At 38.9% G+C, this 15,888-nt stretch overlaps 1 protein-coding gene across 1 annotated transcript in view; it reads left to right on the forward strand.

The window, feature by feature from the left end:
- The first annotated feature begins 4,569 nt into the window (after positions 1 to 4,569).
- KLF8 (KLF transcription factor 8) overlaps positions 4,570 to 15,888 on the forward strand; it is a 91,519-nt gene continuing 80,200 nt past the window's right edge. The window contains 1 exon segment of the mRNA XM_053201645.1: positions 4,570 to 4,669. Coding sequence (XP_053057620.1) covers positions 4,570 to 4,669 — 100 coding nt within the window.

Below are 15,888 nucleotides of genomic sequence, written 5' to 3' on the forward strand. Positions count from 1 at the left end.
AGGTTAAAGAAAACCCTACTAAAGAATGAGGGGGTCTATCAGGCAATTAGGGAAGAAATTAAAAAATATATGGAAACAAAGGAAAATGAAAATACAACAATCCAAACGCTTTGGAATGCAGCGAAGGCAGTCCTGAGAGGAAAATACATTGCAATCCAGGCCTATCTCAAGAAACAAGAAAAATCCCAAATACAAAATCTAACAGCACACCTAACGGAAATAGAAGCAGAACAGCAAAGGCAGCCTAAACCCAGCAGAAGAAGAGACATAATAAAGATCAGAGCAGAAATAAACACTATAGAATCTAAAAAAACTGTAGAGCAGATCAATGAAACCAAGAGTTGTTTTTATGAAAAAATAAACAAAATTGACAAGCTTCTAGCCAGGCTTCTCAAAAAGAAAAGGGAGATGTCCCAAATAGATAAAATCATGAATGAAAATGGAATTTTTACAACCAATCCCTCAGAGATACAAACGATTATCAGGGAATACTATGAAAAATTATATGCCAACAAATTGGACAACCTGGAAGAAATGGACAAATTCCTAAACACCCACACTCTTCCAAAACTCAATCAGGAGGAAAGAGAAAGCTTGGACAGACCATAACCACCGAAAAAATTGAATCAGTTATCAAAAATCTCCCAACAAATAAGAGTCCAGGACCAGATGGCTTCCCAGTGGAGTTCTGCCAGATGTTTAAAGCAGAGATATTACCTATCCTTCTCAAGCTATTCCAAGAAATAGAAAGGGAAAGAAAACTTCCAGACTCATTCTATGAAGCCAGTATTACTTTGATTCCTAAACCAGACAGAGACCCAGTAAAAAAAGAGAACGACAGGCCAATATCCCTGATGAATATGGATGCAAAAATTCTCAATAAGATACTAGCAAATCGAATTCAACAGCATATAAAAAGAATTATTCACCATGATCAAGTGGGATTCATTCCTGGGATGCAGGGCTGGTTCAACATTCGCAAATCCATCAACGTGATACATCACATTAATAAAAGAAAAGATAAGAACCATATGATCCTGTCAATCGATGCAGAAAAGGCCTTTGACAAAATCCAACACCCTTTCTTAATATAAACCCTTGAGAAAGTCGGGATAGAAGGAACATAGTTAAACATCATAAAAGCCATTTATGAAAAGCCCACAGCTAACATCATCCTCAATGGGGAAAAACTGAGAGCTTTTTCCCTGAGATCAGGAACACGACAGGGATGCCCACTCTCACTGCTGTTGTTTCACATAGTGCTGGAAGTTCTAGCATCAGCAATCAGACAACAAAAGTAAATCAAAAGCATCAAAATTGGCAAAGATGAAGTCAAGCTTTCGTTTTTGCAGATGACATGATATTATACATGGAAAATCCGATAGACTCCACCAAAAGTCTGCTAGAACTGACACATGAATTCAGCAAATTTGCAGCATACAAAATCAAGGTACAGAAATCAGTTGCATTCTTATACACTAACAATGAAGCAACAGAAAGACAAATAAAGAAACTGATCCCATTCACAATTGCACCAAGAAGCATAAAATACATAGGAATAAATCTAACCAAAGATGTAAAAGATCTGTATGCTGAAAACTATAGAAAACTTATGAAGGAAATTGAAGAAGATATAAAGAAATGGAAAGACATTCCCTGCTCATGGATTGGAAGAATAAATATTGTCAAAATGTCAATACTACCCAAAGCTATCTACACATTCAATGCAATCCCAATCAAAATTGCACCAGCATTCTTCTCGAAACTAGAACAAGCAATTCTAAAATTCATATGGAACCATAAAAGGCCCCAAATAGCCAAAGTAATTTTGAAGAAGACCAAAGCAGGAGGCATCACAATCCCAGACTTTAGCCTCTACTACAAAGCTGTACTCATCAAGACAACATGGTATTGGCACAAAAACAGACACATAGACCAATGGAGTATAATAGAAACCCAGAACTAGACCCACAAACGTATGGCCAACTCATCTTTCACAAAGCAGGAAAGACGATCCAATGGAAAAAAGACAGTCTCATTAACAAACGGTGCTGGGAGAACTGGACAGCAACATGCGGAAGGATGAAACTAGACCACTTTCTCACACCATTCACAAAAATAAACTTAAAATGGATAAAGGACCTGAATGTGAGACAAGAAACCATCAAAACCCTAGAGGAGAAAGCAGGAAAAAACCTCTCTGACCTCAGCTGTAGCAATCTCTTACTTGACACATCCCCAAAGGCAAGGGAATTAAAAGCAAAAATGAATTACTGGGACCTTATGAAGATAAAAAGCTTCTGCACAGCAAAGGAAACAACCAAGAAAACTAAAAGGCAACCAACAGAATAGGAAAAGATATTTGCTAATGACATATCAGACAAAGGGCTAGTATCCAAAATCTATAAAGAACTCACCAAACTCCACACCCAAAAAACAAAGAACCCAGTGAAGAAATGGGCAGAAAACATGAATCGACACTTCTCTAAAGAAGACATCCGGATGGCCAACAGGCACATGAAAAGATGCTCAACGTTGCTCCTCATCAGGGAAATACCAATCAAAAGCACACTCAGATATCACCTCACGCCAGTCAGAGTGGCCAAAATGAACAAATCAGGAGACGATAGATGCTGGAGAGGATGTGGAGAAACGGGAACCCTGTTGCACTGTTGGTGGTAATGGAAACTGGTGCAGCTGCTCTGGAAAACAGTGTGGAGGTTCCTCAAAAAATTAAAAATAGACCTACCCTATGACCCAGCAGTAGCACTGCTAGGAATTTACCCAAGTGATACAGTAGTGCTGATGCATTGGGGCCCTTGTACCCCAATGTTTATAGCAGCAATGTCAACAATAGCTAAATTGTGGAAAGAGCCTAAATGTCCATCAGGTGATGAATGGATAAAGAAATTGTGGTTTATATATACAATGGAGTACTACATGGCAATGAGAAAGAACGAAACATGGCCCTTTGTAGCAACGTGGATGGAACTGGAGAATGTGATGCTAAGTGAAATAAGCCATACAGAGAAAGACAGATACCATCTGTTTTCACTGTTATGTGGATCCTGAGAAACTTAACAGAAACCCATGGGGGAGGGGAAGGAAAAAAAAAAGAGGTTAGAGTGGGAGAGAGCCAAAGCATAAGAGACTCTTAAAAACTGAGAACAAACTGAGGGTTGATGGGTATTGAGGAGGGAACCTTTTGGGATGAGCACTGGGTGTTGTATGGAAACCAATTTGACAATAAATTTTATATATTGAAAAAAAATTAACAAAAGAAAAAAAAAGAAAAAATATGCACAAAAGTAGAGAATACAGTAGAAAAAAATTAAAAATATTTTCAATTAAAATTTAAAAGAAATATGAATTTTTTCATTTTCTGTATTTAAGAAAAAGGAAAAAGAAAAAAGATAAAAAAGAACCAAATAAAAGAAATAAAGAAATTGTTAAAAAATTTGAAAAAGTGAATACACTGTAGTAGACTGAAATAAAATGATGGGAGTTAGATAGAATTTGAAAAAAATTACATACAGGCAAAAAATACAGTAATAAAACTAAATAAAAATATTGTAAAGATATTGAATGTAAAAATAAGGTTTTTCTCTTTCTTCATTCAAGAAAAAGAATAGAAATGAAAAAGAGAAAAAAAGAAAAAAGCGAAGAATAAAGGAAATTGTTTGAAAATTTGAAAAGGTGAGTACCCTGAAGTAAAGGGCACTAAAATGAAATGATGGAAGTAAAGTAGAATTTGAAAAAAAATACACAAAATAAAAAATATAGTAACAAAATTAAATACAGATATTTCTAATAAAAATTGAAAATGAAAATGTGTTTTTTCTCTTTCTGTATTCAAGAAAAAGAAAAAAAATTGTAGAAGAAAAAAAGGAAAAAGAGAAAAAAAATGGAAAAAAATTGAAAAAATTTGAATAGGTGAACCTGTTAACATATTGAAATAGGACTGAAATTACTTCGTTTTCCCCTAGAGGTCAGTCCATGTAGCTCTTTATAGCCCATAAATTAAGCTGGTGGTGAGGCTTGTGTTCCAGAAGAGCAAAGTTGGCCCATTTGGGTGGAGCTCGGTGTAACAGCTCCACTCTCAACTAGATAGCGCTACTCGCTTACTTGGGTGGATTGTTGCGATGTGTGTAGTTGTGCATGTGCATGCGCATGCACGGGAGCAGTGAAAATGACGCCACCCAGCTACCCAGTCTGTTTTCCTGGATAAGCATTCACGCACTGGTCCTCTGACTTCAGCTCTCATCCACTCCCAGCTTTTTCACTCTCTGTGACCAGGCCCCAGGCAGTACCTGTCTCCCAAGTTTTGTCTCAGATGTGGTTGTTTTCCCCGGCCCCTTACTTCTGAAGGACTGCGGCTTGACCTGCTCCTCCCCTCCATATGCAGGACGGTATGACCAAGCAATAGCTGAATGAGCAATGGCCGAATGTCGGCTGCACCCAGGAAGGCCAGATGGACCCTGCTGTTGCCAGTACCCGAGACTGCGGCCAGGTGCCAGCCCGCCCCCCCAAAATATTGTGAGACAGTGTAGAGTCAGCATTTCAGGGACCATGGATAATTTCAACACACTTCTGGCACCAGGCTTCACCCTCAACAACCTTGCACCAGCATCAGTGAATTTGGCTGCCTTCTGGGATCTGCTGGGACCAGGTGTATTCAACTGTCTCTACCAAATGTCCTTCCAGCAGTGGAACTGCTTTTCCCCTTGTGGTCTGAGAACCTCCTGGACCCCACTCTGTTCCTAGGGATTCATTTTTCCCATCAGAGCACTACCAGGTATTGAGCTGCAGTTTTGCAGCCTTTGTGGTCCTCTGGTTTACAGTCTTAATGGAATTTAAACCCTCTCCTTTCTCCCTTCTCCCTTTTTAGTTTAGTTGCTGTGGCTGTTTCTAATTTTCCACTTTCTCTCCAGCTGTTTTTGGGGAGGGGTGCTTTTCCCATATGCTCCCCACTCCCCAGTCTCTGCCTTCTCTCCTCCCACAAAAGGGGTTCCCGAACTTTCACGGCTACTTGCTCCACAAGCGCAGCACTTCATGTCGAGTACCTACTGAATTCTGTGGTTCACGTTGTGCAGATTGTTGTGTTAAACTTCCAATCAGTTTTCTAGGTGTGCAGGATGGTTTAGTGTTGGTCTGGCTGTATTTCATGGACGTGAGACATACCAAAAGCTTCCATGCTGTTCTGCCCTCTTGGCTCCTCCTGAAAACTTTTTCAACCCATTCATTCTTTGGTAGGGTGTTCTTTAACCTCCATGCTTTTGGAGGTTTTCCAGATTTTTTCTGTGGTTGATTTCAAGTTCCATAGCATTGTTGTCTGAAAGTATGTATGGTATGGTCTCAATTCTTGTATACTTATGAATGGCTGTTTGTGACCCAGTATGTGATCTATCTTGGAGAATGTTCCATGTGCACTTGAGAAGAAAGTATATTCTGTTGCTTTGGGATGCAGAGTTCTAAATACATCTGTCAAGTCCATCTGATCCAATGTATCATTCAGGGCCCTAATTTCATTATTGATCCTGTGTCTAGATGATCTATCCATTGTTGTAAGTGGAGTATTAAAGTCCCCTGCGATTACCACATTCTTATCAATAAGGTTACTTGTTTGTGATTAATTGTTTTATATATTTGGGGGCTTTCATATTCGGTGCATAGATATTTATAATTGTTAGCTCTTCCTGATGGATATACCCTGTAATTATTATATAATGCCCTTCTTCATCTCTCGTTACAGCCTTTAATTTAAAGTCTAGTTTGTCTGATATAAGTATGGCTATTCCAGCTTTCTTTTGATTTCCAGTAGCATGATAAATAGTTCTCCATCCCCTCACTCTCAATCTGAAGGTGTCCTCAGGTCTAAAATGGGTCTCTTGTAGATAGCAAATAGATGGGTCTTGTTTTTTTTTTTATCCATTCTGATACCCTATGTCTTTTGGTTGGAGCACTTAGTCCACTTACATTCATTGTTATTATCGAAAGATATGGGTATAGAGTCATTTTGATGTCTGTAGTTTTCATGCTTGTAGTGATGTCTCTGGTACTTTGTGATCCTTGGAGCATTTCACTCACAGAATCCCCCTTAGGATCTCTTGTAGGGCTGGTTTAGTGGTGATGAATTCCTTCAGTTTCTGTTTGTTTGGGAGATCCTTTATCTCTCTTTATATTCTGAATGACAGACTTCCTGGATAAAGGTTTCTCGGCTGCATATATTTTCTGTTCATCACATTGAAGATTTACTGCCATTCCTTTCTGGCCTGCCAAGTTTCAGTAGATACATCTGCCACTACTCTCATGTGTCTACCTTTGTAAGTTAGAACATGTTTATCTTTACCTTCTTTCAGAATTTTCCCTTTATCCTTGTATTTTGGCAGTTTCAGTATGACATGTCATGCAGAAGATCGATTCAAGTTACATCTGAAGGGAGTTCTCTGTGCCTCTTGGATTTCAATGATTTTTCCTTCCCCAGATCAGGGTAGTTCTCAGCTATGACTTTTTCAAGCACACCTTCAGCACATTTCTCTCTCTTCTTCTGAAATTCCTATGATATGGATGTTGTTCCATTTGATTGCAGCACTTAGTTCTCTAATTCTCCCCTCATACTCCTGGATTTTTTATCTCTCTTTTTCTCAGCTTCCTCTTTTTCCATAATTTTATCTTTTAATTCACCTATTCTCACCTCTGCCTTTTCCATCTGTGCTATGGCCACCTCCATTTTATTTTGCACCTCATTTACAGCATTTTTTAACTCCTTATGACTATTTCTTAGTCCCTTGATCTCTGTATCAATAGATTCTCTGCTGTCCTCTATGCTTTCTTTCAAGTCCAGCGATTAATTTTATGACTATTATTCTAAATTCTTGTTCTGTTATATTGCTTAAATCATTTTTGATAAATTCGTTAGTTGTCACTACTTCCTGGAGTTTCTTTTGAGGAGAATTCTTCTGTTTCCTCATCTTAGGTAGTCCCTGTGGTGTCTCCAAACTGCAGGGCACTTCTCCTGTGCTGTCCAGAGTAACTTGTGTTGGTGGTCGCAGCTGCATTGAGACGCGATTTCTGTCCCCAGCTTACCACTGGGACACAGTCAGACTGGTGTGTACCTTATGCTCCCCTCTCCCAGGGACAGGACTCACTGTGACGTAGTGTGGCCCCTGTCTGGGCTGCTTGCGTACTTACAGGCTTGTGGTGCTGCTTTGATGTGATCTGGCCAAGTGCATATTAGCGGGGGTGGATCCTCAAGGTGCACAGGGGCAAGAGGGGCAAGCTTAGCTACCTTTTTCATTGGTGGTCACCTGCGGGAGGGGCTCTGCTGCACCAGAAAGGAGGCAGGCTCCTCGGAGGGCTGGATCCACAGAAGCACAATGTTGGGCGTTTGCATGGTGCCATCAATTTCAGTGATGGGAACTGTTTCCCTTTGAACTTACGGCTGGGGGATGAGAGAGTGAAATGGTGCTTGCCAGTGCCTTTTCCCCCGCTGAGCTGAGCTCTGTCTTCCTGGGCTCAACAACTATCCCTCCTGGGGTCCTCTCACCCTTCCTGCTCTCTGAGAGCAGACATATTGACTTTTAACATTTCAGATATTAAGTGCTGCTGGCTGTCAGAATTCATGGAATCCAGCCCCTCCACTTTTGCAAGCTAGACTTCAGGGGCTCTGCCTTGTTCGGTGTCCTGCCCCTCCACTTCCCCAGCTCACTTCCGCCAGTCCATGTAGCATGCACCATCTCTCCACCCTTCCTACCCTCTTCTGTGGGACTCTTGTCTAAGCTTGGCCCCAAGAGTCCATTCTGCTAGTCTTCTGGCAGTTTTCTTGGTTATTTAGGCAGATGTGGGTGGAATCTAAGTAATCAGCAGGAAGAGGTGAGCCCACTTCCTCCCACGCTGTCATCTTCTCCAGCTCCTCCAAGTTGTCATTGTTTTTCTTCCACAATCTTTTTATAGGCTTTCTCCTCTCAGCTAATTAGATTTCCTTCTCTAAAATATCCTTATATTTTGCTGAGAGTAAACTTAGCACTCTCCTCTGGAATGTGTAGTGAACTTAACACTGGTTCAAAATTATCAGAGGGGTAAAAGGTCTCCTTTTAGCTGAGCCCTTAACGGGGATATGTCCTCTGGGAAACTGCAAAGCAAGAAGAAAGTGGGTGAGGAAGGCAATTATGTCCCCATTATATTTGAGGTATGCATGCTTTCAGCTACAGTTTTGTTGTTCCATTAACAACAGTAATTTAAGAATTCAGACTTTAATGATTATGTATTGCTTGACTTCCCTCTTTTCCTCAGACCAGTTTTACCCTTAACTCTCCTCACTTTCTCCATACTTCTCTTTAGTTTCACCCTATTCTACCCCACATTCTTCTCAGCCCCAGCTTTCCAAACCCTCTGTTGTTGTTGTTGTAGTTGTTGTTTCACTAGGAGCAGTGAGGGTGGAGCCCTCTTACTGTGGCTTTTCCTCCCCTCTCTCTAGTCCTCAAACTGGCTCCACCCTAGTAGTTTGTCAGCTGGTTTTCAAAAAAAAGGAAGGAGAAGCAGAAGGATGAAGAGGAGGGGAAGAGTAAAAAGGAAGAACAGCATCTTGTGGGCCCTGATACACTAAGTATCTGCATATCTTTGAGCTGTTGTTCTTTAGGTTCCATGCCTAATTTAACTCTTATACTCATCAACTGTGTCTTTGGGTATAGAGGAAAGCATAGGCTATTACTTCAAGCAGGCCATCTCCCTAAGACTTAGGATGGGCTGAAAGGAGCCGAAGATATTGCCAGTCGCTATTCAGTTTATGCTTTAAGCCAGCTTATAAAAAAGAGAGCCTGTGGTTCTTCCTAGAAGGAGAGAGAAACTGATAACAACTTTTAGTTCTTCATACATCCTCCTACACACCCTTTTTTATGACTTCTACAATGCCAGCCACATGATGATTATTGATGTGTCAAGAGGCAAAGAATATAAAGGAAAAGCTGTGCCTTTGCCCTTACCTATGGTCATGGGGTACACAGTTCCCTGTGAGCCACATTTGAGTCGTAATTTGAGACAGAAGCCAAGTCTAAAAGACTAAAGGAAAATATGGACTAACGTGCTGTGTTTCATTAACTAAATTTTCCTTCACCAGAGCTTCTTGCAAATATGAATGTTATCATTTCTCCCCCTAACAGCATGGTTCTTGGTATAGTGCAGTGCTTAACACATTTTATTGACTAAATGGATAGAAGAATGGACAGGGAAGAATATTGTGTTTATTTTCCAAGTTTCAATAATTTATTTATGTTTTTAAAAATTTGAATTTGCCATATGAGGTTTTAGTTTTCCCCACAAATATGGTTGAGGAAGTATTACTAAAAAGCAAAGAAATAAACAAAAAAAAAACCCTAGGGTTTAAAATAAATTAAAGACTGTTAATAAGAATGTAAACTGTTTAACTATCTGAAGATGGATATTGCTTTTTAAAAAGCTTTTACAGATTGGACAAGGGACTCATTATTACCTTGAAGCACACCTAGCCTACACAAGGAATTGTATTGGCTACTCTTTAACATTTATTTCAGTTATATGCTGATTTTCATCTGCACATCACAAAAATGGTTTAATTCTTGCTATAGACAGTTCATTGTCCTTTCATGAACTTGAATCTAATAGAATATTTTCTACTATTGTTGAAAATAGCATTTGTTGGAGTGATGGGAATCCTATGTTGTGTACAACTCCCAAAATTTTATACACTGAGATTCTAAGTCTCCATGGGATAAAGTGATTCATTTTTAAAGAATGTGTGGAGAGTTGTACACTTGCCTATATGGATCCACGCCAATATATCTTACCTTGATGGCTAGGCAGATGGTGGAAAAACATGATATAGTAAGACAGGGAGTTCTTTATAACCCCTACTGCAAGGATATTCTTTCATCCAATAGGGATATTATTTCATTCAACAAATTCATATGCATGTTAACTTAATCTTTTCCCCTTAAATTTTCTCATATGTAAAATGGGGGTAGTTACAATACCTACCCATAGGTTATTAGAAGGATTCAATAACTTTATGTGTGTATATAAAATATATAACATATGTACATAATATGTATATACACATATATATGAATATAATTCAGTGACTTTAAGTGTATATAAAATATGTAACATGCATATATATATCAGATATATGTATATATAATAGAGAAACGGAGAGAGAGAGATATGCTTAGAACAGAATTTGACACATAGTTAATGCTCAATAACTGTTATTGTGAATAATAATACCGGATACCCAGGTTACAGATATGATAATGCCTAGTGCCTAAACTCAGGAACTTTATAATGTAGTGGGGTGAGGCAATTCTGTCAACAAATATGGTAGAAAAGAGCACAGAGGAAGCAATGGTCAGTTTACATGAAGGAATTAAGGAGGGAAGGTGGATAGAGATCTTAGGCCATTTCAAATAAAGAAAGCAAGATTAGCCAAAGTATAGAGGATGGAAGAAGCCTGTCATTCTCAGGGATTTGTAATACAGGTAAGCAGCAAAACCTCTGCTGCTTGAGAAGTAGTTAGAGTCCAGATCACAGCAGGTCAAAGATGATTCCCAGGGTGCTGCCTTAGATGCTGAGGTGCCTGGTGATGCCATTCAAGTAGTAAGCTGGTGAAATACAGCAGGAATAACAGAGAGTTTGGGACAGAGTAAGAGAAGATTATTAGACGGCATTCAGGTAGAAATATTAAGCCAGTGGGCATATATGTGTTTGGAAGTACTGGGCTCTGAATCTCAAATTCCTTATTTGAAAAAAAGGGGGCGGTCTTGGGGAGTATCATAGTACTTACTTTCCAGGGTTGTTATATAGCCTGGATAACAGGTTGTCACCTAGCCCAGTGACTTCCCCATAGTAGGTACTGAATACACAGCAGCTATTATTTATTCTGCCCCTCTGCTCTATCTCTCCCCCTGTTTTGTTTCTTACTTCTCTTTCCTCTTTAAAATAATTGTGGTAGAGGGGCACCTGGGTGGCTCAGTCAGTGAAGCGTATGGTTTTGGTCATGACCTCATGGTTCATGAGTTTGAGCCTTGGATCAGACTCTGTGCTGACAACTCAGAGCCTGGAGCCTGCTTCAGATTCTGTGTCTCCCTCTCCCTCTGCCCCTTGCCGGGTCACACTCTGTCTCTCTCTCTCTCTCTGTGTCTCAAAAATAAATAAACATTTAAAAAAAATTTTAAGAATTGTGTTAGAGAAGAGACACTGAAAAGAGCTTGTGGTTGTTTGTGACTTCCTGACCTCATTTTAAAGTGAGCTGGAGAAAGACTTCCAGGCAAGGGCAAAGAAATCCTGGAAATGTGACTGTTATCCTATGGATTCAGTTCTACAGGAATCTTTACTGATGCGCGGCTGACAGGCAGTCTCAGGGGGTTGAGAAATCCATTCTTACAGGTCTGGTATCTGGGAGATTAAAAGCTTTCTGTATTCACAAATCCCTCAACTCTTTCTTTCCCACCCACTCTCAGTTCCTTCGCTTATCCCTTATGAGAAAATTCCACCAGCTCCATTTTCCTTTGCTCTTAGTCTCCTCCCTTAGAAGATACTGTGACCTCATGGAAGCCGAAGACAAAGGATGGGTGTGTGACTGCTGATTGGGAAGAAAAAAGTTCCGATACTAGAGACTGGGTAGCAGTGTGATGCCATTTTCACCGCTCCCAAGCATGTGCCTACGCACCTACAAGCGCCACAAGGATCCACCCCAGTAAGCTAAGCAGTGCCATCTAGTGGTGAACAGAGCTGGTAACCAACACCTGCCCAACTGGGCCAACCTCACTCTTCAAGAACACAAGTCTCACCTCCTGCTTAGTTTATGGACTATAAAATGCTTCATAGTTTGATTTATAGGGGAAAATGAAGTAATTCCAGTTGTATTTAAGTCTGTTAGCCAGTCCATCTATTCAATTTTCTTTCTTTTTTCTCTTTTTTGTTTCTTTTCTTTTTCTTGAATACAGAAAGAGAAAAAAAATAATTTTTTATTTTCAATTTTTATTAAAGTATTTTCTTTAATTATTTTCTACTATATATTTTACATTTGTGTAAATTTTTCAAATTCTATTTACTTCTATTTTTACTAGTCTACTTCAGTGTATTCATTTCTTCAAATTTTCAAATGATTTCTTTGACTTCCCCCTTTTCCATTTTTTTTCTCTAATCCATCAAGCTATTTTCAACACAGAGACCAAATCACCTAGGATCTAGCATCATTTATTCAATTTTTATGTGTGTGTGTGTGTGTTTGTTTTCAATTTGTTAATTTTAATATTTTTTTATTTTGATTTTTTTAATTTTAATATTTTCTACCTCATTAATTCCTTTTATTACTTCAAAATGACAAAATGAGGGAATTAACCCCAAAAGAAAGATCAGGAAGAAACGACAGCCAGGGACTTAACCAACACAGATAAGCAAGATGTCTGAACCAGAATTCAAAATCACGATAAAAAGAATACTAGCTGTAGTTGAAAATAGACTAGAATTCCTTTCTACAGAGATAAAAGTAGTAGAAGCTAGTCAGGATGAAATAAAATGCTATAAATGAGCTACAATCTCGAATGGAGGCCATGGTGGCAAGGAAGGATGAGGCAGAACAGAGAATCATTGATATAGAGGACAAACTTATGGAGAATAATGAAACAGAAAAAAAGAGGGAGATTAAGGCAAAAGAGCATGATTTAAGAAGTAGAGAGATCAGTGACTCATTAAAAAGAAACACCATCAGAATCATAGGGGTCCCAGAAGAGGAAGAGAGAGAAATAGGGGTAGAAGGGTTATGTGAGCAAATCATAGTGGAAAACTTTCCTATCCTGGGGAAAGACACAGACATAAAAATTCAGGAAGCACAGATGACTCCCATAAGATTCAACAAAAACTGACCATAAACAAGGCATATAATAGTCAAATTCACAAAATAGTCAGGCAAGGAGAGAATCATGAAAGCAGCAAGGGGAAAAAAGTCCTTAACTTACAAGGGAAGACAGATCAGGTTTGCAGCAGACCTATCCACAGAAGCTTGGCAGGCCAGAAAGGAGTGGCAGGATATATTTAATGAGTTGAATCAGAAAAATATGCAGCCAAGAATTCTTTATCAATCAAGGCTGTTATTCAAAATATAAGAAGAGATAAAATGTTTCCCAGACGAAAAAAAAAAATTAAGGGAGTTTGTGACCACTAAACTAGCCCTGCAAGAAATTTTAAGGGGGACTCTCAGAGTGGAAAAAAGATTTAAAATATAAATTTAAAAAAAAAACAAATAAATAAAGACCAAAGTCTAGAAAGGACCAGACATCACCACCAGAAACTCCAACTCTACAAGCAACATAGTGGCAATAAATTCATATCTTTTGGTACTCACTCTAAATGCCAATGGATTAAATGCTCCAATCAAAAGACATAGGGTAACATAATGGATAAGAAAACAAGATCCATCTATATGCTGTTTACAGGAGACCCACGTTAGACCTAAAGACACCTTCAGATTGAAAGTAAGGGATTGGAGAAACATCTATCATGCTAATGGTCAACAAAAGAAAGCCAGAGTAGCCATACTTATATCAGACAATCAAGACTTTAAAATAAAGACTGTATCAAGAGATAAAGAAGGGAATTATATAATATTAGGGGTCTATCCACCAAGAAGACCTAACAATTGAAACTATTTATGCACCAAATGTGTAGAAACTTAAATACATAAATCAGTTAATCACAAACATAAAGAAACTCATTGATAGTAATACCATAATAGTAGGGGACTTCAATACCCCACTCACAACAATGGACAAATCATCTAAACAAAAAAGTCAACAAGGAAACAATGGCTTTGAATGACACACTGGACCAGATGGACTTCACAGATATATGCAGAACATTTCATCCTAAAGCAGCAGAATATACATTCTTCTCCAGTGCACATGGAACATTCTCCAGAATAGACCATACACTGGGACACAAATCAGCCCTAAGTAAGAACAAAAAGATCGATTTCATACTGTGCATATTTTCAGACTACAATGCTATGAATGTGGAAATCAAGCATGTGAGAAAATTTGGAAAGGTAACAAAGATTTGGAGATTAAAAACATCCTACTAAAGAACAAATAGGAAAACCAAAAAGTTAAAGACGAAATTAAAAAGTACATGGAAGCCAATGAAAATGATAACACCACAGCCCAAAACCTCTAGGACGCAGCAAAGGCGGTCATAAGGGGAGAGTATATAACAATTCAGGCCTTCCTAAAGAAGGAAGAAAGATCTCAGATACACAACCTAACCTTATGCCTTAAGGAGCTGGAAAATGAACAGCAAATAAAACCCAAAACCAGCAGAAGACAGGAAATAATAAAGATTACAACAGAAATCAATGCTATCGAAACAAACAAACAAACAAAAAACAGTAGAAGAGATCAATGAAACCAGAAGCTGGCACTTTGAACTAATTAACAAAATTGATACACCACTAGCCAGTTTGATCAAGAAGAAAAAGGATCCAAATAAGTAAAATCAAGAACGAAAGAGGAGAGATCACAACCAACACAACAGAAATAAAACAATAATAAGAGAATCTTATGAGCAATTATAGGCCAATAAAATGGGCAATCTGGAAGAAATGAACAAATCCTAGAAACATATACACTACCAAAACTGAAACAGGAAGAAATAGAAAATTTGAACAGACCCAAAACCAGTAAGGAAATCGAATTAGTAATCAAAAATCCCCCAAAACACAAGAGTCCAGGGCCAGATGGCTTTCCAAGGGAATTCTACCAAACATTTGAGGAAGAGTTACCACCTATTCTCTTGAAACTGTTCCAAAAAAATGAAATGGAAAAAAAAACTGCCAAACTCTTTCTTTTTTTTGTCTTTTTTTCTTTTTTTTATTATTTTTTTTCAATATATGAAATTTATTGTCAAATTGGTTTCCATACAACACCCAGTGCTCATCCCAAAATGAGCCCTCCTCAATACCCATCACCCACCCTTCCCTCCCTCCCACCCCGCATCAACCCTCAGTTTGTCCTCAGTTTTTAAGAGTCTCTTATGCTTTGGCTCTCTCCCACTCTAACCTCTTTTTTTTTTCCTTCCCCTCCCCCATGGGTTTCTGTTAAGTTTCTCAGGATCCACATAAGAGTGAAACCATATGGTATCTGTCTTTCTCTGTATGGTTTATTTCACTTAGCATCACACTCTCCAGTTCCATCCACGTTGCTACAAAGGGCCATATTTCATTCTTTCTCATTGCCACGTAGTATTCCATTGTGTATATAAACCACAATTTCTTTATCCATTCATCACCTGATGGACATTTAGGCTCTTTCCATAATTTGGCTATTGTTGAGAGTGCTGCTATAAACATTGGGGTACAAGTGCCCCTATGCATCAGTACTCCTGTATCCCTTGGGTAAATTCCTAGCAGTGCTATTGCTGGGTCATAGGGTAGGTCTATTTTTAATTTTTTTGAGCCACCTCCACACTGTTTTCCAGAGCAGCTGCACCAGTTTCCATTACCACCAACAGTGCAACAGGGTTCCCGTTTCTCCACATCCTCTCCAGCATCTATCGTCTCCTGATTTGTTCATTTTGGCCACTCTGACTGGCGTGAGGTGATATCTGAGAGTGGTTTTGATTGGTATTTCCCTGGTGAGGAGCAACGTTGAGCATCTTTTCATGTGCCTGTTGGCCATCCGGATGTCTTCTTTAGAGAAGTGTCGATTCATGTTTTCTGCCCATTTCTTCACTGGGTTATTTGTTTTTCGGGTGTGGAGTTTGGTGAGCTCTTTATAGATTTTGGATACTAGCCCTTTGTCCGATATGTCATTAGCAAATATCTTTTCCCATTCTGTTGGTTGCCTTTTAGTTTTGTTGGTT

Source organism: Acinonyx jubatus, chromosome X (genome assembly GCF_027475565.1).
Source record: "Acinonyx jubatus isolate Ajub_Pintada_27869175 chromosome X, VMU_Ajub_asm_v1.0, whole genome shotgun sequence".
NCBI classification, from domain to species: Eukaryota; Metazoa; Chordata; class Mammalia; order Carnivora; family Felidae; genus Acinonyx; species Acinonyx jubatus.